The sequence below is a fragment of the Indicator indicator genome, chromosome 18, assembly GCF_027791375.1.
Source record: "Indicator indicator isolate 239-I01 chromosome 18, UM_Iind_1.1, whole genome shotgun sequence".
NCBI classification, from domain to species: Eukaryota; Metazoa; Chordata; class Aves; order Piciformes; family Indicatoridae; genus Indicator; species Indicator indicator.
Window position 1 is genome coordinate 14601637 of NC_072027.1, and position 21952 is coordinate 14623588.

Here is a 21952-nt window from a genome sequence, read left to right on the forward strand (position 1 = left end):
GGAGAGCGGAAGCGGAAAGCGCGGGGGATAAGCAAGGCTTTAGCGCGGGGGCAGCGCCCCCGGGCGGCGGGGAGGGCCCGGGCAGCGTTCTGCGGCTGGCGTCACCTGCTACCAAGCGGGGATGGCGGGGCCGGGGCCGTGGGACTGGAGGACTGCCCCTGCCTCAGAAATCCTTTACTAAACGTCGAGGTAGTGTAACGGTACTCTTGCTGCCCGTTGCTTGCTCAAATCTAAGCGAATAAGGCAGAAGGAGTTTTGCTCTTCATTATAGCTTTTTGGAAGGGAAAACTCACCCAAACTAACCAAAACTCAACATCTAGGTGTGACCAACCCGAATTTTCAAAGGCAAAACATACATAAGATTTAAACGCAGAGGTGGAGGATGGTGACACACTGGCCCGGGGGGCCCAGGGGGATGGCAGATGGGCCATTCTTGGAAACACTTCCAGGTCAGGCTGGACACGACTGTGACCAGCCCCATTTACTTAATGTCCCTGCTGACTGAAGGGGAGGTTTAAAGGTCCCTCTCAACCCCAAAACATTCCCTAATTCTATGACTACCTTACAGCAGCCCAGGGTCTCCATGACGAGGGCTGCCCCTGCCTTCTCTAAGCAACCAGGCACCCAGTTAATAGAGGCCCATAGTACAGTAACCACCACCATTACATGGGTAGTTACTTCTGGGAAAGTCTGACTGGACATAAAAATTTTTCATGAAAACCAGCCCCTGGAATAATCTCCCCAGGGAAGTGGTGAGATCCCTAGCACTGACCACTTTAATATTAAACTGGAGAGGAAGCTGGACCATCTTATGTAGACTGTGCTTTTGTCAACAAAATGTTGAAGCAGATGATCCTTGAGGTCCCTTCCAACCTAGGATTCTGTAATTCCAGTATGGACACATTGAACACTTGGGAAAAGACAGTAAAAGCACAGAGACAGGGAAGAAAACCAACTAATTCTGTCATTTACAGCATCTCATGTGACACAGAAGCTGCACTTCAGGGGATGATGGTGAGGAACAGTCCCTGTGAGCACCACACGCACAGCAAGAAGCTTGGCACAAAGATGCTGGGGCTTGCAATTATGTAGTTCTTACCAACCTCTGTGCAAAATAACATTTTTCTGTACCAAATGAGGGAGGAGATGAGTTACATCTCTACCACCTTTAATAAAAATCTGTATTTAGAAGAAAGAGGGGAAACTCCAGGACTACCAAGGTCACTCTAGTGTGTATTAACCACTTCCTCTCAAAAATGCCTGGTATGAAGGACATATAGCAAGATACATTGAAAGCTATACACTCTCAGCTAGTGACAGAAAAAAAAAAATCCTAAAAAACTCAAACAACCGAACAGCAAATTAGATGCCTGTTTATGAGGATTCACATAAGACACGAAGCAAGAGGACAGGTTTGTCCAGAAAGGTCACTTTATTGGAAATGCCTAAAATGGACTTAAAACCTGCAGCCCTCCTCCCACATCGTGGTTTCAATGGGCTCCCCATGTTACCTTAACAGACCCATTACAGACATGAGCTGCAGTACAAATGTTAAAAGTGCAAGTATTCTGAACTTCACACCCACTTTTATGACCTGGCAGGAAACACAAACGCTTCACAGCTCACAGAGAATTCGTTCACAGCACGTGGGAGTCAAGACTGGCTCCCTGCATTCCCCACAGGGCACAACATACAACCACTCAGAGGAGAGTCTGATGCAGAACATCATAGAAGGTAGGGGTGAGGTTCCTTCAAATTTATCTTATTTTATTGCAGTAAAACCTCTAAAAGGTAGAGCTGTACAAAAAGTCTAAACAGCATTATTTAAGAATAACAGCACCTTCCGCTGCATTTGTTCTTATTTAAAATTCTATTTCCCAAAAATACATTCCTAAATATACAAACTATACAATCTTGTCACTTTAATGCTGGTTTCTGTGATGATATAACTTTAACCTAAAAATCTTCAAAACATCCACATACTGACAAAAGCTCTAATATACAAATGCCTCAGTACCTTCATAATACCACATAAATAACTTCAAAACCCAAACTGCATTTGTAGCATTGTTCAGAAAGCAAATACTTTATGGTGTTCACACATCGTCTGCAGAGAGTGTTGGAATGTTGATCCTCGGCCGTGTGAAAAATGCCATTTTCTCTCTAAAAAAAGATGATTGGTTGTTAATGCAGCAGAATTCTTGCCAGAAACATCCATCACCCACATTAGAATTTATCCCACCAGCTGTCACCACAAGGAGCAGCAGCATATCCTCCCACAACCTACACCTCTTAGTTAAACATCAGACATGAGGCATCCTTCCAGTGAAACTCACCGCACTGACCTTATCAAAAAGCCAATTTGGAAAGGCTCAGGGCTTTTTGGGTTTCTAGGTATGTTACTTAGGGAAGCAAATGGCTGATTCTGTATAAAACAAAGGATTTGTGAAGTTGTCACCAGGTGGGGAATGATCAGGAGTACTGCTGTTTGCTTTTGAGATTGTGTGCAATGCTGCAGTTATTTTCCCTCTCATCTTACATATATAAAAATGCAGTTTTTTGTTTAAGCAGAACAGTTAACTACTTCTACAAAGATTAACTTTCTTCATCAGCATCTTGGTCATGCACAGATAAATCATGGTGGTAGTCAATTTCTCCTCCCCTTACCTGTGACCCATAATTACCTGAATGACTGTACTTCCAAAGGCTCTTTCCGGCTCTGCCCTCGCAGCCTCTGGACATCCTTGGCAGCAGCTCTCATCATTTTATCAGCCTTAAGCTCACACTTGTGTTCTGTTTTTTCCACCTAGACAAATAATAAAAACTATCTGCTTGTGTTTCCAGAAGGAATCATTTTATCCCAACTCATCTCCAAATACAGCAGTATTGCAGATGCAGGTCTAAGGGGTTTGGAAGCTGTCAGCTCTGGAAATCATGAGCCAAAGAAGCTAACCTGAAGGCTTGTCAGTTAACCATGTAACAGAGAGAGATTTTCATAAGGTCTTTTTCCAGCCCTTTTGTAAGTATAATGGGTGCTATTTGCACTTTCCTTTGTATCTTAGTATATTTTTAAGCCATCATATCAGCTCACACAAGAACATGGCAAGCCATGTTCCATCTGTGCCCCACAGAGCACCTTGTACCAACTCACTGCACACTTGGCACCATCAGAACGTGCTTCATGTCAGCAGAGGTGGCCCAATAAATCAGAGGTTGAGAAGGAGCCTTGTACAGAAGGGAGAGCATGATGTAGACAGAGCAAGGTGAGTGCTAACCATAGCACACCACATCTACTATGGACTGGGAGGCTGCACTTGGCTTCTCCTATTTGTGCCTACGCTAAGGCAAGGAAATCTCTGTGCTGAAAAAATGCACAGGTTTGAGACTAACACAACTCTATGGAAGTTAAAAGAGGGGACAAACTTCAGCGAGGAACAAACAAAAATAAATAAAGTATCTAAGAGATGAAGATAAACATCTATTGAATAATACTTTCAGAAAAAAAAAAAAAAAAAAAAAGACAAAACCCCCAAACATGACAAGGCTGCCCACCTGGCATATCACCTACCCAAGCTTGTTCAGACATTTCTGAAGCTTCATCTACCTTTCCTATAAATACATTACTTTTGAAGCTAATGATTTTTATTTCAACCTTCTCCAGGAAAGTGACAGTGTGATAAAAGACACATTTCATAAAAGCCAACAGAATTGTTTAATGAACTGTTGGTTGAAATTCTTGCTAATCAGTTCTGTCTGCTCTCCATCACTGCCCTGCAGCCTGCCCTTCAAAAACAGAAAGATAGATGCTATTAAACTCTTAAAGTCAGAAAGCTTGCTATCATCTGACCTACCACTTCATATGCATAAGGATCCTATTCTAAAGCGAAGTGTCATTTGTGCACAAATTTTATACAGCCATTATTTCTCTTAAAAGAGGCAAGAGACACAATTGCCACCTTCCTTACCCTTGTATCTGGCAGGCACAGACTGCAATTTGGGATAAGTCCAGAGGAGGCCACAAAAACGATGTGAGGGCCGGAATTCCTCTGCTGTACTGGGCAGGCTGGGAGAGTTGGGGTTGTTTATCCCTGGAGAAGAGAAGGCTCTGGGGGGACCATATTGTGGCCTTTCAATACTTTAAGGAGGCCCTTTTAGCAAGGCCTCTTGTGACAGGACAAGGGATGATGATTTAAAGCTAGCAGAGGGGAGGTTGACAGTAGGTAGAAGGAGTAAGTTTTTTACACTGAGGCTGTTGAGCAGCCTGATCTGGGGGGTGGACTAGATGATTTTTAAAGGTCCCTTCCAACCCAAACCATTCTGTGATATTATAAATACCACACCTGAGAACAGCCAGACACTCAAGGGCTGCAGCTTCCATTATTGCTTGCTTGATGGAGCCATAACAGGAAGACAGAAGTGGCTGTAGTGCTCAGGCTTCATCTCCTGGCCATCTAAAGTCCCATTTCTCAAATTCCATTACTTAAACACGTTGAATAAAATGCAAGGGCAGGTATTACTCACTCGTTTTTCCACTAGCCTCAGCAGCAGTCGAAATCTTTCATCTTCCTTCACCCACTGTGGTAACTCTTTTTCACCCTGACTTTGAGCTTGTTCCAGCTGTTCCTTCAGTTCCCTCAGCACCGAGATCTCCTGAACCAGCCGATCATGCCAGGTTTTTGAAGCTTGCAGGTCCAGCTCCAGGTCTAATGAAGTGCGGATGAGGCGCTCTGGACCACAGGACTTGACTGAAGGCTAGAAAAGAGGGAGTGTATGAACACAATGATGAGAGCTGTCCCAACCACTGCCCCATGAAGGGCCAAATACATCGTAAGACCCATTTCCCAACACTTTTTTTCCCACACAAAGCATCTCTGCTGATCCTGCCTTCCAATCCATCTCAAGATAGAAATCACAAACTCAGGCTACAGATGAGCTTTTTGATTTCAGTGTTTCCACTAAACTTCTTCCTTGGCAACTTCCCCCAATCAAACCAGTCTTTGCACATTTTGCTCCTAAGTTTAATGTCTCATCTTCAGATGAATCCACGACATTGCAGAAAAAAAATCTGTGTTTGTTTTTTCCAGTTTCAAAGTAGTTTCAAATACAACGAAACTACCTTGTTAAGAGCTCAGCATCAGTATCCCAGGGGAATTTCAGTGACTGCCAGCATGATGGGCACAGAAGTTCATTGTGTGACATGGAGTTACTACGATAGGATCACCTGTGCATCTGAGACATCATTTTCCTCACTCTACTCTTCCCCAGTCCTCACCTTTATTGTAAGCAGAATCTCACAACAATAAACAACAAAACTGTTTGTGTCGCTTCTTCTCTGACAAGATGGAAAACAACAAGGAAGCATCTTCCTAAACTGATTGTTTTAAATGACTTGCAGCTGAAACACTCCTGTCATATTCTGACATATGAAAGTAGCCTTGAGAGACTTCTCACACACAAAGAAAAGGTTGTGAATGAAAGCACATGGCAACTGATTTATGTGTGCAAATTCTTCCTTTAAAAGAGTTTCATGGGTTTTGCAAGTGTCTATGCTGGAGGAAAAAAAAAAAGCGATGATGTTTTTACCCGTTTCACTCTGACACTTCGTCTCTCCATTGCATTGCGAACAAAGGGAGGCTTTTTGGATAGTGTTGAACTGTCACTGTCACTGCGGTTTAGCTGAAAATGAAAACCACAACTTTTTCATGAACAAAATACAAGCAGTGCATACACACCTTATTAGCAAGATCAGAGGGTTCTGTAAGTGATTATAAGCAGAACTACGAAGCTTTGTGAAAGGCCACAATGGACAGCTGGCATTCCCATCTGAGTGCACAACATACAATCCACTTGGCATGACCACAAGTCTTGAACTTGTTCCCTTTTTGGGAACAAACTGTATTGAAAGAGAGCCACTAAGTTAGGGTATAATGAGATCCTATCTCATTGCCCTTCTCCTGTGCAGGTAACTAGGCTAGGCAAAACAGCCTAGAAAAATAAGTTCTAAGTAATTAAAAAAAAAATTCAAAACCCCCAAACAACTCGCTTTTCTAGCATCTGTAAAATATGGAAGTATTTTATCAGAGATTTCTCTTTTCTCCAGTCACCTGTATTTTGAGATAGTGCTGCAAGAGGCAGGTTTAGCTGTAAGGTATCCCCTTAGGTTTTTCAACCTAAGAATTGTCATGTTACACACATACAGCCTGCCTTCTTTTGTCAGTCTCTAGACCCTTTAAAAGAGCTCAAATCAAGTAAGGTTTAATATCCTTCTCATATTTCCTCTCAAAGCTAAGGGTGGAGAGTGGACAGCTGTGTGGATTCTGCATACCTCTTACACCCGAGCACAGGCCGCTGCTGCAAATTAAGTAAGGTTTGCTTGTATGGAAGCATCTGCTGCTGAATTAGAGAAAACCTGCACATCAAATCTGGCTCAGCTGTATTAGGAGTGTCATACATGACCTGTCCTGAGTGGGCACAGAACACAGTGCTTGCTTGGTCACCAATTAAATTTCAAAGATGAGTTCTTTATAGTTTAGGCTGACCCTCAATCAAGGAAATAATTGTGAATGAACATTTCAAAACACCGGAAATGACATCCTGACCTGGTACTTGGCCCATTGAGCAACCTTTAGACAAGGCACATTGAGGACCTTCAAGCTTCCAGTTTTCTTGTTGACTTCATCAGGTACTTACCTTTTCCATATCTATGAAGCTTTCACATTCACCTTATCTAATGGCAGGTGAACATGGCTAACTCAGTTCTAGTTAGCACAGGAAAAGGTTTGATATGCAGCTTATTCATCACTGTCTTACAGCAGCCCTTCCAAGGTAGTTGGCTGCAGGTACCACAAAGTATGTGCACATGTACAAATTTTTGTTTAATACTCTAAGTTCTGAGGAAAGATACTGTCTTGAGCAACTTCTCAAGTCAAAGTGTTAGGTCCAGCAGTGTTAGGTCTCTAAAATGTTCAGATTAAGTGAACATTGATATCATGTAGTCATTAATAAAATCCAGCACCTATAACCTCAGGGCTGCATTTTCCTTACCCGACACACGTACTGACTTTGTGGTCCTGGTGAAAAGGTTTTTGAGCGGATGATGGTGCTACCTCTGACAAACTGGGCTTGGGGTGCATTTGCTGCTCTCTTGTCTTTCGGCCGAACAACCGTGGAAGACTGTGCAAGGCTCTCTGTGTTTGTCTCTTTATCCACCTGAAAGACAGATACCGCTGTGTAAATGCCAGCTTGCCATCTTACTGATGACACGTACCCAGGGCTGTCTGACAGCCACCTGTGATACGTCTCTGCTTCCAGTCCCAGAGGCACTGCATTCAAAAGCAGATATTCTTTAGCCCTTCTCATGCAGGGCATCCTGACATCTCACTCTTTGAACCTGGGAGCTGCTACATTAAGCGTATCGCTCCCTAAGGGCTCCGCATCCATTGATTGCTGTACAACACAACTGATTCCAATGAGCTCTGCCGGTGGATCTGGTACACCAGTGTGACCTGGCAGTTCCACACAGGCAGAGCTATGATTTTAAAGACTGTTCCCTTAGTTGTGCATCTGCAGCAAAGATCCAAATCCCTGTATGCACATGCACAGAGAGCATATGTGCAGCACACGTTTTGATAGACTGCTGCTATGTTCTGAGTTAAACAAGGTCAAAGCCACTGTCACATTATTGGAAACAGTCTTCATGAGCAGCAAAAAGAAGGCATGAAACAATGCTTTGTTAAATGTGGGACAAAAATGGTCATGTGGAGTTATTTTAAAAGATTTCAAGCATATAAACATTTAAACATCAATGGTGAACCTTCAAAAAACTTCTGTAGCTTTTCTCAGCTCAGCAGCAATCCAGTCTCAGCTGAGCAATGGGAAGCTTAACTTTTCTTTCTGTTCAAAAGGCCTTTGACTTTACCTTCACTGCTATTTCCATGTGCAGCTGGGAATTCAGACTTTCTTCTGTTTCCCACAGTGATTTTCCAGCACAGAATTCTTCCTCCTCCTCCTCCGCTTCATTTTCACTGATCTCATCCTGTTCTTCCTGATCAGGGACTTCTTCGTCTTGCCTTTTAAGAACAGCTTTGTTATTGAACAATGTTGTTATTGTGCACACCACTTTTATGCTGCAGCAGGAGTTATCTCCTGTAAGCTGCTGGACAGGAACATGTCCCCAAGGCAGCCAAGTTGTACCTGGCAGGTTCTGTAGCCACTGAGGTTACACAAACAGGCTTATAAGGGAATAACGAAAACCAGAGCAAAGCTGCACCAGAAGGCAGCCATTATAGCCATGAACTTCATACTGATCTTGCTTCATAAGAGGCAAGCTAAGGGTTCAGCCATGTGGTCTGAGCTTAAGGTGAGTGTACCTTAATCAGAGCTCTCAGGATGCCATTAATCTTAGTTTAAAATGTGATGCTGGACCGAATTGAAGCATTGTTTCAGCTCTTTTGAGCTCACAGGTGGCTTCTCCATCAAACTCATTGGTGAGGTTTCCCTTTCCTTTTAAATGTTGAAGGTTCATTAACAAAATCTGAACCACATAAACAACATAACATAAGCAAAAATTAATATTCAAGCAAGGCTTGCACCATACAGTGGAGCTTTCACAGATATCCATAGAAATAACAACATTAATGTAGTGCTATTGACTATTTTCAATGATTTTGTTCTCATTTCCCAAGCACAACCTCCAGAACAAAAGGAACAGAAGAAACAGAATTTTTCACCAAAACAGAAAGAGGCAGAAGCAGCATGCTGCAGCTCTGTATCATCTGGTTTTTAATTTGCACATGAATCCTCAAATGCACCAATCACAATGCTAAGATGGTGGGATGCTACCTACCAGCTCTCTCCACTAGTTAAAGTGCTTCTGCTTTCCTCCAGCTTCTTCTCCACAGCTTCCAGTTCAACAGCTGTCTGCTCTAAGAGGGCTGAGACAGAGTCCTGAGGAGAGCAAGAGGCTTCTTGTGAAGATGTGACTCTCACAAACTGCAAAGCACCCAGCCTTTCTGGTCAGAACAGCCCCAAACAGCTTTCCTCTGGAGGCAAGAGGGAGTGGTAGTATCTAGACCTGTGTGTTCAAGCAGTCTGTTGCAGGTACAGTGCTCAGTGCAGTCTGTGTGAGCACAGCAGGCCCACATCCCCCAGTTACACCAGCTTATGCACATGTGCAGCTACAGGCTGAGTGCATTGCATGCTGTGTGCATGCAAATAAGTCCCTGCCTTGACTTGTTCAGCAAGTTGATCGCAGCAAGGTGAACTGTCTAGTGGGAAGAAAGCTAAGATCTCACACATCGGTTACACCAGACCACATACCACATCTCTCAGGTTCCTGAGGAGCAGATTTCAGTAAGTATTTAGCCTAGGACAAGGGCATATCTATAATTAACATGGTAATTATTTCACTGCACTTTCCATTTTCAGGTTCTAAATACAAACACACCAGCCTTCACTACTCTATTCTAATAGTCCTTCAGCCATATAAACCCTCTCATTATTACTGTGTAGAAGAGATTTCTTTGATTTAAGCAGTTGTTCTTACTGTTTTTTCAGTGCAGGGTACTTCAGAATGAATGTTTCCTTGTTTACTTTTCCTGTTTTGCTTCTGCAGATACTTATAACTGAGGAGGTTGTACCAACGGGTTGATTTCTCTCCAGATCTACATATTTCAGCAAGGCTAATTTGCGCTCCACCCTATTGAGAGCAAAAACACAGTCTTAGTGTAATACTAAAATGAACAACTACCGTATCAGAAACAAGAAAAGAGACTGAAAATCCAGGACTACTTGATTTCAGCACTTCTGGCAAAAAAACAAAATGGACCTGTTTATCCCTGTTTCAATGGCACTAGCAATGCTTTATGTTTCATTATTTTTAAGATTGTCTAGTGCTTCCAATCCAAGCACCAAGCGTTTCCCTACAACTTCTGTGTACAAGAACCCAGAAGTGTGAACAGTGCTACTGTAGCCAGGATAAACTGCAGCCAGAGATTCCATGAAAGAGGAAGGAACAGGAGAGGAGGACTCCCATTCAAGAAATTTGTAAGACTGACAGAAATTGCTGCCTCAGACCAAGATGCTTTAGCTTTGTGTATTCCATTCCTCTGCCTTATTTTTTACTGTGTTACATTTAGTACCCAACCTGACATATATAAAACCAAAGTAAACCTGATTTGTAATTTCTGTAATCCAAATCTGAGTGGACTCCACCATACCTGCCCAGTCCAACAGACCACAAACTGAGTAGACCTCCTACAAGTTAGCATGGTCCCACCTGGAACTCAGCTACTGTAGGACTGTACACACTGTAAGGAAGGAAAAAACCCCTTTGGAAAACAGATCCTTTCCTGAACCAAAATCTGCTTTGTGAAGAAAGTAGAAGAAACACAGAAGCACCATAAAACACGGAATCACAGAATGGCTTAGGTTGGAAGGGACCTCAGAGATCATGTACTCTAACCTCTCCACCATGGGCAGGGACACCTCTCAACTAGACTTGACTGCTCAAGGCCTCATCCAGTCTGGCCTTGAACAACCTCCCCAGGCAGCCTATTTCAGAGTCCCACCACCCTCGTACTGAAGAGCTTCCTAACATCCAGTCTAAACCGACTCTCCCTCAGCTTCAAACCATTGTCCCTTGTCCTGTTGCTAGACACCCTTATGAAAAGTCCCTCTCCAGCCTTCCTGTAGGTTGCCTTCAGGTATTAGATGGCAGCTTTAAGGTCCCCCTGGAGTCTTCTCTTCTCTGGTCTGAACAACCCCAGCCAGCTCCTTCAGCCTATCCTTACAGTAGAGGTATTCCAGTCCTTGGATCATCTATGTGGCCCTCCTCTGGACTCACTCCAATAGTTCCATGTCCTTCTTATGATAAGGACACTAGAACTGGACACAGTATTCAAGGAAGGGTCTCACAAGAGCAGAGTAAAGGAGCAGAATCACCTCTCTTGCCCTGTTGGCCACACTCTTGATGCAGCCTAGGACACGGTTTGCCTTCTGTGCTGCATGAGTTGCACTGTCAGCTTGTGTACCTCTCCCACCGAGGGAATGGAATACATGCAGGACAACACATCAACTTTTCTGTAACTTAACAATTACTTATGTCCTAGCTCAACACACCTTACTCATGTGCTGGAATACAATACTCCTGAAACAGTTCTATTAAAGTCAACTTGTTCAGGTAACACTGAGCAGCAAAAAAGGCCTTTTAACAACAGGAGGGCACTATGGCAATGCTAGCACTGAAAAAACCTACACTCATGGATTTTAATAATGTAGACTAATAGCAGTTTTAAACAAATCCTTTAGACATCTTTATTCTACAGTGACAAATTCCTGTAAATCCATTCCCAATTACATGACAACAATTGTTTCCAAAAGTAATAAAAATAGGTAGTGTTTCATACAAAATCACATGAGAAGATGAATCTGACAAAGTTACTAATAATTCTGTAACCAAACATTTAGTACATAGATTGTTTTTTTTCTGATCAAAATTGCTATTGCAAAGAACACTGTCTGAGAGAGATCACTAGCTAAAGGTTATCAAGAAAGCTTTCATAGGAATTGCAATACTTCAGAGTTTAAAATTTTGTCTACTTCAAAAGAGGACACAAAGATATTAAAATAGAGATTAACACCAACCAAGCATTCTTCAAGGTGTGACTTATCTACAGTGCAAACATCAACTCTTAATGTCTTCTGGCGTAGAGCTGGGTAAGAGATGGAAACCCAAAACACTTCATTGTACACAAGATTGTCCGAAGCTTCCACTGGTCTTGTGCGAAACAAGCAGCTCGTGCTTTCTGAACAGGGCAGGACAGCCACACGAATGTTCCTGTTGACAAAAGCATTGTGATCAGTACTACCCCACAGGTTTGCAGCTCCCTCTGTGGCAACAGCTCCATCAATCTGTAAGTGAAACCCATCCTAACTGCTGTGGACATTACTGCTCTATCCTATTCTTTGGCATACCAGTCAGCTGAAGGGAAAGGAACACCTCATCACAACATTAGAGACATGAAGTGGCATGAGTTGTCACTGTAAATGAGCATCATGGCATTATGTTTTACATGGCTGTTTATGTCTGTGCAACTTGTCACACTGCTAACGTACCCTTCTGTAGGCAGAAACATCTATGCAAAAATGAATCAGATTTTTGTCAGCTTATTCATTCACCACATAGCTGAATTTAAAACACTTGTGCCTAGAACGAGTGCAATAGAAGCTGTTCACTTCCCACCCATGCACCTATGCAGGTGTCCTAAGATGAGTTCCACAGCAGAATATTATTCCCCTCCACTTAATGCAGTTGCAACTAAGGAGTTACAACTCAACTGCTACAGTTAAGAACCTTTCTGGCTAGTGCTAATTCCAGGTAGGCATCTTCCTAGCAGTTAGAGACCTTTGAGATAAAAACAGAACCTTATTTCAGTTTGAGTGTTTATTAGTTCATACATGTTGCTAGACATAGGTAAGTGTTGCAAAAAGGATACGTTTTTAAGAGTGTGAAAAATCCGACTCCAACATCTGTTTAATTCCCACTGGAATCCAGTCCAAATACTTCAAAAGTGTGTTTATTTCACCCACTTACACTTTTTGATCTTGTTGTAACAGCAGTGCTGGAACATTACTCAGCTGGATGACCAGTATTGCAAATTGTTTGTTTTTGTCATCATATCTGAATTGGAAAGACACAAAGCCCCAATATTGTTAGAGAAGCCTGCCTTAGACTCTATGAATGAGTATTCCACCTGTTTCACTAACCCAAACAAACGACATTAAAAATTTACAAACAAGTAAAACTAATGCGACCATGGCTCACCTACAGTTCTGAACAAAACTAGTTTCATATTATATTGAGTTTTGTTACCAGAACATCCAGAATTTAGATGAATTCAGAATATCCAGAACGTAAAAAATTCAGATACAATGGACTACAGATTTGACCTAACACACATGGCTTTTCCTGGGGTCTAGCTAAATTGCTCTATTGTAATCGAAACCTTTTGGAAGGCCTTACGTAATGACTAATCTAAAAAAAAAAAGTTACAAGTAGGAATACTTGAAGAACACCAAAGCCTCACCCATTATTTGTGGGACTCAAGTGTGGTCAGAGATTATGACTGCCATTTACTCTCAGCAGTTTTTCCCCCCCTGAACACTAAAGGACACTGCCAGGCAGCAAGTCTTTCTCCAGCCCAGGACTGTCAGTGCTCCCATTGCTGGCTTGCATTCTCGTACCACACTATTACCAGCTGATTACCACTGACATGAAAGAGGATAACTGGGCAAAGGACCTCCTGGAGTGAAGGGTAGTTCTCAAATCACACTACAAAGAGGACAATCATTACTTAATACTAACAGAGCAGGATAAACAGGGTAAGAAAGCAGAAGAGAAAGCACTGTATTTGAAATCCCAGATATCAGTCTTCCCATTGGAAGCAAATTCTAATAAAAATGTGTAGTGCTTACCTCATTGCAATTTGCACTTTAGCTGTCCCAACTGCTTCTGTATCATCATTGTCAAACACCATTACTTCTGACACACATGGTCTGAAAGAAATCAAAGACAATTAAGGACCTGATTCTCCTCTTACTGAAGTGCTAGCATTTCAGTGATACAGGATCTTTTCCCTTCCATTCAGGGGCTGGGTATATGAATTTTGTCAAATCAGCAGCTAAAAGAAAGCCCATTTAACAAGTGTGTGCAATCATCCTTAGAGGTATGCATTACAGTGCTTATCAGCAGAAAGTTATATGCCTTTCCCCTTCACTGCCAAAAAAAGCCACACGAAAGACTGCAAAAATAAGGCAGTAGGGGATTTTTAAAGGGTTCCCTCGACTGGATTTTAGTAAAGACAGCTGACTGCCCAGCAAGAGAAGTAAGACTTAAGGACTACAATCCTGTCCTGCTTTGTGACAGCAAAAATTCTCAAGTTTGATTAAAGTCTTTCCTTTGTTTCTTTAGGAAATGAAACCTCCCTAAGCACATTAAAAGTGAAAGAAGAGTACACTGACTGGTCTTTCTTGAAACAGCTACCTGCATCATTTCCCTCCTAGTGTACTCCTTCTCTAAAGTTTTATGCACTGCAAGTCTCCAAAACTATATTCATCTTTTCATTCAGAAACTATGCTGTAGCACATGAAAACAGGATCAGCATTCTTCTTGTCTAAGTATTTTCCACATTACTTAGCACTCTCTTACATGTCATTAGATTTCAGCTACAAAGGACAAATCTATTGCTCGCCCTGCTCTCGTCATTTATTACAGGCATGAAAATGATACTGGAGTCATTACAAAGGTGGGTAAGTCAACAATCCAAACAACACTGAGTGACATCAGTCTTGTAAGTTGGCAGGGGATGCCTCCTGTAGTTGTCCCTCCTGTCCTGACAAGGGGATACTGGGGCCCCAAGACACCCAGCTGTCTGCCTGGCTTGAACCCACTGGGTCTAACTCCCTTTTCTTGTCTAGGCAAATTGTGCTGTAAACAACAAAAAACTTCTCATTTATCCAGAGAATTAATAATCTATCAATGATCAGGAGAAATATAAGATGAGCAATTTTTCACCTCCACAGTCATGTCTTGCAACAAATGACCCCATAATTCATCTCAGTATCAATAAAAACAGTAGGAAAACCCATGTTAGATGCAGCCAAAGCAGGTATCAATAAGATCAGTATCTTCCAGTGAAAATTCTGTCAAACCACTCCAGACAGCTTTACCCAGCAGTAAAAAAGGTCCAGAAACCGAAGAGCCATGACACTCAGCTGAGGCTATAAACACTTAGAGGAAGAGTCCTGCAGAAATCACCACATCCTGATTCGAGTGCTCAGGAACTGCATTGTAGCATGTACACCATGAGGCAGCTCAAGGTGCTTCTGCTATCTTTCTTAAATGTCCCAAAGTCCTCTCATGCTGACAGAGGGCTGTCATTGTCACCAGAAGGGCTGACTGACAGAAAGGGAACTTTACACCTGCCAGATGGCTCTGCTACCCCTGTGAACGCAGCAGTCACAGCTTGCCAGCACCTTCACAAGCAGAGCAGCTGTTAAACCAGTTCTCTGGGAGCTTGCTTTCTCCTAGTCCTCTTATGGGAAGCATGGGTCATTTTGATAATCAAACTCAACCTGCTCACATTTTGTTCAGGAGCATTAAGAAATCTGAGACTGAGAACTTGAGATACCAAATTACAAAAAAGATCATAACCAGCAGTATTCCAGCTGTTGTGTGCAAGGCTGAGTCACTGGCTTTTTCCTAGGGAGAGATCTGATGTCTACCTTTGCACAGACGCCTCATACACCCCGCTATCTCCAGCAACAGATTCATCAGACACGGCAGCTGACACACATGCCACCTTCAGTGCTGTCCCTCCAGCTGTATTTATACCTATCAGAAAAGCACAGAGGACAATAAAAAACAAGTGTTAATGAAAAAGTGTCTGGATCAGGAGCAGCTTTTTTTCTTATCTTCCCCTCAAATTGCACTATTCCCCCACCCTTTTTCCCCACTCAAGCAGCACATTTCTGAAAACGGAGAGGACCCTGATAGGGAGGGCTGAGCTCAACAAGTGTCCACTTACCCTAGAGAACACAAAGCCCCTGGACAACCAGAGGAACAGCCTATGCGGTGCTGTTGAGAGCAGAGTTTCATTGCTCAGCCAATGCCCATTTCATACTTGGGTCCTGCAGTAACCACAGGCTGAGGCTATGCATTAGTTGCGTCAAGTTCATTGCAACTGGCTATCCCTGGCACATCCATGGGGACAGGTCCTCACAGGCAATGTGAATCTTAGAAAGGCAGGGAGGGACCCATGACAAGATGAACAATGTACGTAAGAATAAACCAGCTAGCTCAGTCTGGAAGCAAATGAAAGCTGTATTTACAAGCAAATCTACAATCTATGATGAAATGCAATGAATATGTACACATAGACACTATTCACAACATTTACAAATATGTACAATCAACAGAAAAACACAACCAAGCCCCCTTGGCTTCCCTCAAGGGGCCTCCCACCCACCCAGAAGGACTCCCCCCACCAAGCCCCCCTCACAGAAGGCAGAGAGTCAAGAAGCAGAGAGGCTGTTAGACTTGGCTTGTCAAGGTCAGTGTGTTATCTTCAGCCAGAAAAGAAAAAGCAGCAGGCAGACAGAAGCTGAGTGAGCTGAGACTGCCCAACTCCCCAACCTTGTTTTGAGTAGATTCTTAAACACTGTTATCTCTCCAATGGAAGTGTGTAGAATAATCATTATTTTGCTATCTGATACCCAATAGTGATTTACTTACATTCTTTCACTTTCTCTGCTCGAACTTTGTGAAGAAAAATTAAAAAGACAGTCTTAAAACCATCACAATAAGAAGCAGAACTTCTAGTGAAGTTATAAATATGAACCAATAAAACAGCTCCTACTGAAAGTCACCCTTAAGCAGGCAGTAGACTTTCTGGTCTTCACTACCCAGAGAGCAGTAACTGGGCAAATGCTTCTGACCAAGCTCTGGTCAAGTACGGATTATGTGGCTGGGTATATCCTGTCTGGAGAGTTTAGCTTCAAGGAAGCAGAACAGCAAAACCCCACCACCTGTCTACCCTAAATCTAGAAGGTTAGCATGTAGAAGACAGAAGATAGGTCCAGAAAGACCAGGTTAACTAGTTAAACATGGAGAAAAAGGAGAGATTCTAGGACTGAGAGTAGCAGCCACATGAAGGAATGCAATGAAAAGGAGACAAGGAAGAGAAAGCGAGGAAGCTGAAACAAGGTGTGTTTCCCAGAGGTGTTATCTCATGTAGATTTCTTGTGCTACAAACCAAAGATACGCCCTAGAAACTTCTGCAAATTCTGCACCTTTTCACTTGAATCATCATATTTCTGCTAAGATAAGCTTCAGCCAAGAGTCTGTAGAACTGTCTGCAAAGGTGGCTAATGAACACTGGGATGTACTCAGCTCTTAGCTCTCCCTCACTGTCAGGTCTTTGGGAGGCGTGCCCCAAGAGCGAGGAGGTGCCATGTTGTCACACTGGGGCAGAAATGGCACAATGTGTTCCTCCCCAAGGGGCTTTCATCTTTCAGAAGTGGTCCCTCTTTCCTGTACCCTTAGGAAAGCAGGTCTCCAAAGCCACTTAAAGTAGAAACAGCTTTGCAAAAAAACTTGGTGCAAAATGTGTGCAAGCTCCAGCCAGGAAATAATATAAGGACTTGATCTACAATCAACAGTTGAGGGTGCTCCAGGTAGCACCAACTTATGGAGTGCACATGTGCAGTTTCAGCCCATCAGTCTGATGGGCTTCTGGCTCTACTATTGAATGGTGTTTTTCCTTTTGGTGTTCCTATGGTAGAAATCAATGTCCAGACCTTTTCCCCAGAGGCTAAACAAGATGAATAAAAGTCAGCATCTCCAAGGCAGTATATCAGTCATTAACTAAAAGAAATGGCTCTATTTAACACAGGCACTCACAGTTTAATCCATCCTCCCTCCTGATATGTATAAAGGCCTGGCTGCTGCTGCATTCCTGATCACAGCCTGTGCTGGGAGGTATGTGTCAAAACTATGTTTCTTCTTCCTTCAGGGCTGCTTTCTACCTTCTATTCCATAGTTTTAATATGAAAATAATTTCTTCCCTGCTGGCTGTGTTTCCAGATGAAGTTTTTGAGTTTTACTTACCAGTCCCAGAAATGCCATTCCAGGAATTCATTTGCATGAGGCTTGCTTACTGGGAAGGACACCACTGGTTCGTTTCCACATGCTTAACCTCTTTTTCTCCTTTGATTACCAATACCATCTTGTCATTTCAACCCAGAAAGCTTTCATTTTTGGACCCTTCACCTGAGCACCTTGCAGCCAAGGCGGGCAAATGCAGAGGGTACATAAACCTCAGCAGTTAAGTGGGTATCAGTTTGTACAGCAGGATGCTAGAGTGCAAATTCAAATGAAGAGGAATGGTTCCCTGAAAAGGATTCACTGTGTAGCCATCCTTTTCTATACTTCCTTTTGCAAAAGACTTGGAAGCTCAGTCCTGTGAGTCTTACAGTCACTGAATCTCGCTAATTAACACAAAATTTGGGTTTTCTTTCTGAGGCCTTAATTTTCTAAAGAGGTACCAGACTAAAAAGAAAGTTTATGGAAGAGTTCAGAACCAACTCAACTCTCTTCTGTATTTCCAAATAGTGCAGATAACACTTCCTATGTTTTTTCACCATTTTTTCCACTCATATCAAGAATTTAAAGTTTGCTTTTCACTTTCTGCCATCCTCCCTCCCATGGCCTCTCCTGGCCACACCATGACCTGGCTGTGGAGAGCCACCTCAAACACTATCTTTTTATCCACTTCACTTCCTCAGATAAAGCCAGACACTGCCAGATTCCAGGGTTTCCTTAGTTTCACCCTAAATCACTCAGGCATCATTTGGGTGAGGGAAGAAGCCTTATTTCAGCCTCAAAGGTAGCAGAGGTTCTGTTCTAAGAGAAACAACCCCCAAATCCCTCAGATATATGCTATTCAGCTCTACTTACAGGAACACGTGAGCATGATTTGCCCATGAGGCCAAGTACTGACCACCCCAGATCCAGCCACTGTGTTTCGGGTGTTACAGCAACTCCCCCCCAAAATGCCTGAGGAGCAAAATCTCATCTCATTATTGCCCTGAAATAAACTACTTATGGTGATTATTTTGTCTGCTGACTGGCTAACAGCAATAATCACTTAATCTGCTTAACACCTGAGCTTTCACTTTAACAGCCCTGACAAATCTCAAAGAGCTAAAAAGGTTAAAACTAATCAGTGCCCAGTTCTAATAGGAATAATTAGTGTTTCCTACTCAAATGCATAATACCTCTTGCTTACAGAAAAATGGGAGGTCAAGAGGGAAGATCTATATTTGTGTCTTTGATTGTATTTCAAATAGTGCCAGCTTCCTCAAGGCAGAAGCGATAACATGGTGCTAGTTCCCTTTATTCTCTCTGGCTGGTTTATAATCGATGAAAACCAAACTGCATTGCCTGTGCAAGTTTATACTGCCTCTAAAGCTCTTCTTCACTGGAGTTATGAAGCCAGGCATTTCACTCATCTCTATTGGATTTAACCCAACTACTGTCACAAGGGCTTCAGGCAGGCCCTAGCACAAGTGCCCTGACTGCTGTTTCCCATCCACATCAGCCCAGCCATTGTCCTAAAAAAGGACAAACCCTTCCCACCCACCAGTAAGCCATATGCATGTATGAGAACATCCACTATCTCCAAATGTCTTACTTTATCATGCTCACAATCTAACCACGTTTTTGTTGCTAAGAGACCATCCCCCTCAAACCATCAGAAATTCAAGCACAGCCTTGACATGGCTGCTCAGCTGAAGTTAATAAATTCATTGCTACTGATTTACTGGCAACCAGAGCAAGCCATTGTGCTTCCTGAGGTGATGGGGAAGGGTTTTAATTATCATTTGTTAACTGTTAAACTAAATGGCTTCCCCAGCTTTCTTCAAATGCACGCCCAAAAAGTCTGTGTCAGTATGTGCCTCCCAGACCCAAAACACTAGTTGACATTCAGAATAGTTTAGTGCCAAATTAAACCAGGAATCCCACCACGATTTGTATTTGCATATGAAATCCCTGTAGTTTGTGTATACGTGCATATAAGTAGACAACAAAAACACCTAGATGCTGTCCCCTGCAAGACTCATCAGCTCAGCAGGATTTTTTATGTACAAATTAAACCCCTTTGTCCCAAGCAAGATGGAACACACAGCTGAACACACTTTTCAACACAAAGACATCAAGATAACAGACAGCTTTTGAAATACTCCCTTGTTTTATAAACAACATTAAAAATAAATGCTTGCATGTGCATGCAGATAGCTTGTTATCATACCTTGACCTAGATGTTTATCTCCTGCTCTAGGCTCTTCCAGTCTACTGTTGCCACTCCCACTGTTCAGGGTGAGTTCTGAGAAATTTGTACTTATCTCTGCATCATCAAAATCCATATGGCTTGAAAAGGCATCACCAGTTAGGAGTGGGTCTATCACCAGTGGGGAGCAAGGTGGAGATGGAGAAGAGAGCGATGACCTTGGAGATAGTGATGTCATGGATTTTGGAGTACCAGACAAAGATCTCAGAGCCTGTACACGACTGGTGGTGTCTGCTTTGTGTGGTTTTGCCACTTCATTTTCGTGAATAGTGGTGATACAGCCTGAGGGTCGAAATCCAGTGGCTCCTTCTAAGAGCAAGTCAAGCTTGTTTTGATAGTCCGAGTCCAACTGCTCCAACTGCTCATAGTAGAGATCAGTGAAACTGGCTGAGGTGGATGAATCCTGGCTGGAGGTGGCAAGAGATCCTCTGCTAGATGCAAGAGAACCAGGGCTGCTGCTTGAGGAGAGGGAAAGCATGCTGGTGGAAAGACTGAGGAAACAAGTCAGAAAATCATCATACTGTATCTCCTAATTCTCGGCAAAATGCTGCAGTATCAGCTGATCTCTAAGCCCATGCAGTACTTTTTGCTTTGTTAGCTCAGGCCATACGCATTAGTCCCCACAACAATCCAGAATCACAGTCTACCCAGTAGAACAGTTGGGTCACTTTTCAATTAAATGAAACAGTTCCTACATTTTTTTTGTTTTTTTTTTTTTTTTACTCACCATGTCAACCTAGTAAGAGTCCTTATTTAGTCCAAAACAACTCTAATGAATAGTTTCAAATAAATTAAAATTAGTGACAGCATTCTCCTCCCACATCTATCTAGAGAAAACATACTATGGGTCCTGTTAATTTCCAAAGCATACCACAAAACTAGCAAGGCTCATGCAGACAATGAAGTTATTGCATTAAACTGTCTGACCATATGGAAATTTTCTTGCGTTTGCCTCAATCTCAGACCCACAGCTGCCTGGAACTGGCCCTTAGAGATCACAACAACCAGTAGTTACCAGGAAACTGGCAGGATTTACCTATGTGAAAGACTGCTACATGGAATCCAGGGCCAGCTGAGCAAGGGAAAGAGATGAGGCTAGGCTGTGAAATCAGTTCACACAAATTCTTTATCCCTAGAGGTCTGGGTTTAGAATATAACTGACAGCAAAATCAATTTTAAGCAGGTGCTGAACAGAACTCTGTTCAGATGAGAAAGCCCAGACAGCACATAACACTGTTATGCTCAAAACCCAAGATGCAACAAATATTCCATTACTGACTGCAACATAGACCATTCCCAGAAGTTCCATTTAAACCAACACTCCTGCTCTAGATATTTAATACCTTGCTCCTTACTGACTGTTTCAAGACCCTCACCCCCACTTCAGATATCGATTAGCCACTGAAAAATTTCTGTATATGTATAAAGTGGTTTAAGTTGCCCCACTGAAAAACAGTGAGGATGTCACTAAGCCTAATAATCCCTTATTTTTGGAGTAAAATCTAGAACCTGCATTTGTATAATTATGCCTACGACCTTATGAGAAAAAGACAAGTATGCAGAATTTAGTAGAATTTTTGAGCACAAAATGTCTTCTGAATTTTTATGACAGATGTGGACTGTATCACATTCACACAGAAAAGCTTTTGGGTGAAACATAACTGAAACATGCTAGATATTTTTGTATTTTGGCAAGGACTAATAAATTTACAACTTTTCAGTGTATTTCACTATGAGAAGGGAGGAGGGGGTTAATTAATCCTTTCCCTGTCAGCAAACTGGGCTCAACTTCATTTTGTGCATACCTTTGAATGCCAGACATTTGCATTATGGGGTTAATAACAAATGATTATTCTTATGAAGGAACATGCCAAGGACACTGGGTGCATAGTCAGGAAGAAATTAGTTTGACATGCTTCTTGGTCACCTCAAAGTATCCCTAATCAGCTAGATGACATGAAAATATGATGCATTTCCATTGCATAAGAGCATCACAGATAGCTATTCTTCATGGTGGCTTATTTACATGTCAGTCTTGCACTATG

The 21952-nt window shown here is 42.5% G+C and overlaps 1 protein-coding gene across 1 annotated transcript in view; it reads right to left on the reverse strand.

Moving 5' to 3' along the window:
• Positions 1–2086: 2086 nt before the first annotated feature.
• Positions 2087–21952, reverse strand: part of WWC1 (WW and C2 domain containing 1) — a 70239-nt gene continuing 50373 nt past the window's right edge. Inside the window, exons 11-23 of the mRNA XM_054389066.1 lie at positions 19869–20398; positions 15283–15391; positions 13474–13554; positions 12593–12679; positions 11644–11836; positions 9545–9697; positions 8846–8946; positions 7919–8069; positions 7045–7209; positions 5584–5676; positions 4522–4752; positions 2685–2806; positions 2087–2163 (exon numbers count right to left, since the gene is read on the reverse strand). Coding sequence (XP_054245041.1) covers positions 2097–2163; positions 2685–2806; positions 4522–4752; positions 5584–5676; positions 7045–7209; positions 7919–8069; positions 8846–8946; positions 9545–9697; positions 11644–11836; positions 12593–12679; positions 13474–13554; positions 15283–15391; positions 19869–20398 — 2083 coding nt within the window. The 3' untranslated portion in view covers positions 2087–2096. The remainder of the gene's footprint in view (positions 2164–2684; positions 2807–4521; positions 4753–5583; positions 5677–7044; positions 7210–7918; positions 8070–8845; positions 8947–9544; positions 9698–11643; positions 11837–12592; positions 12680–13473; positions 13555–15282; positions 15392–19868; positions 20399–21952) is intronic.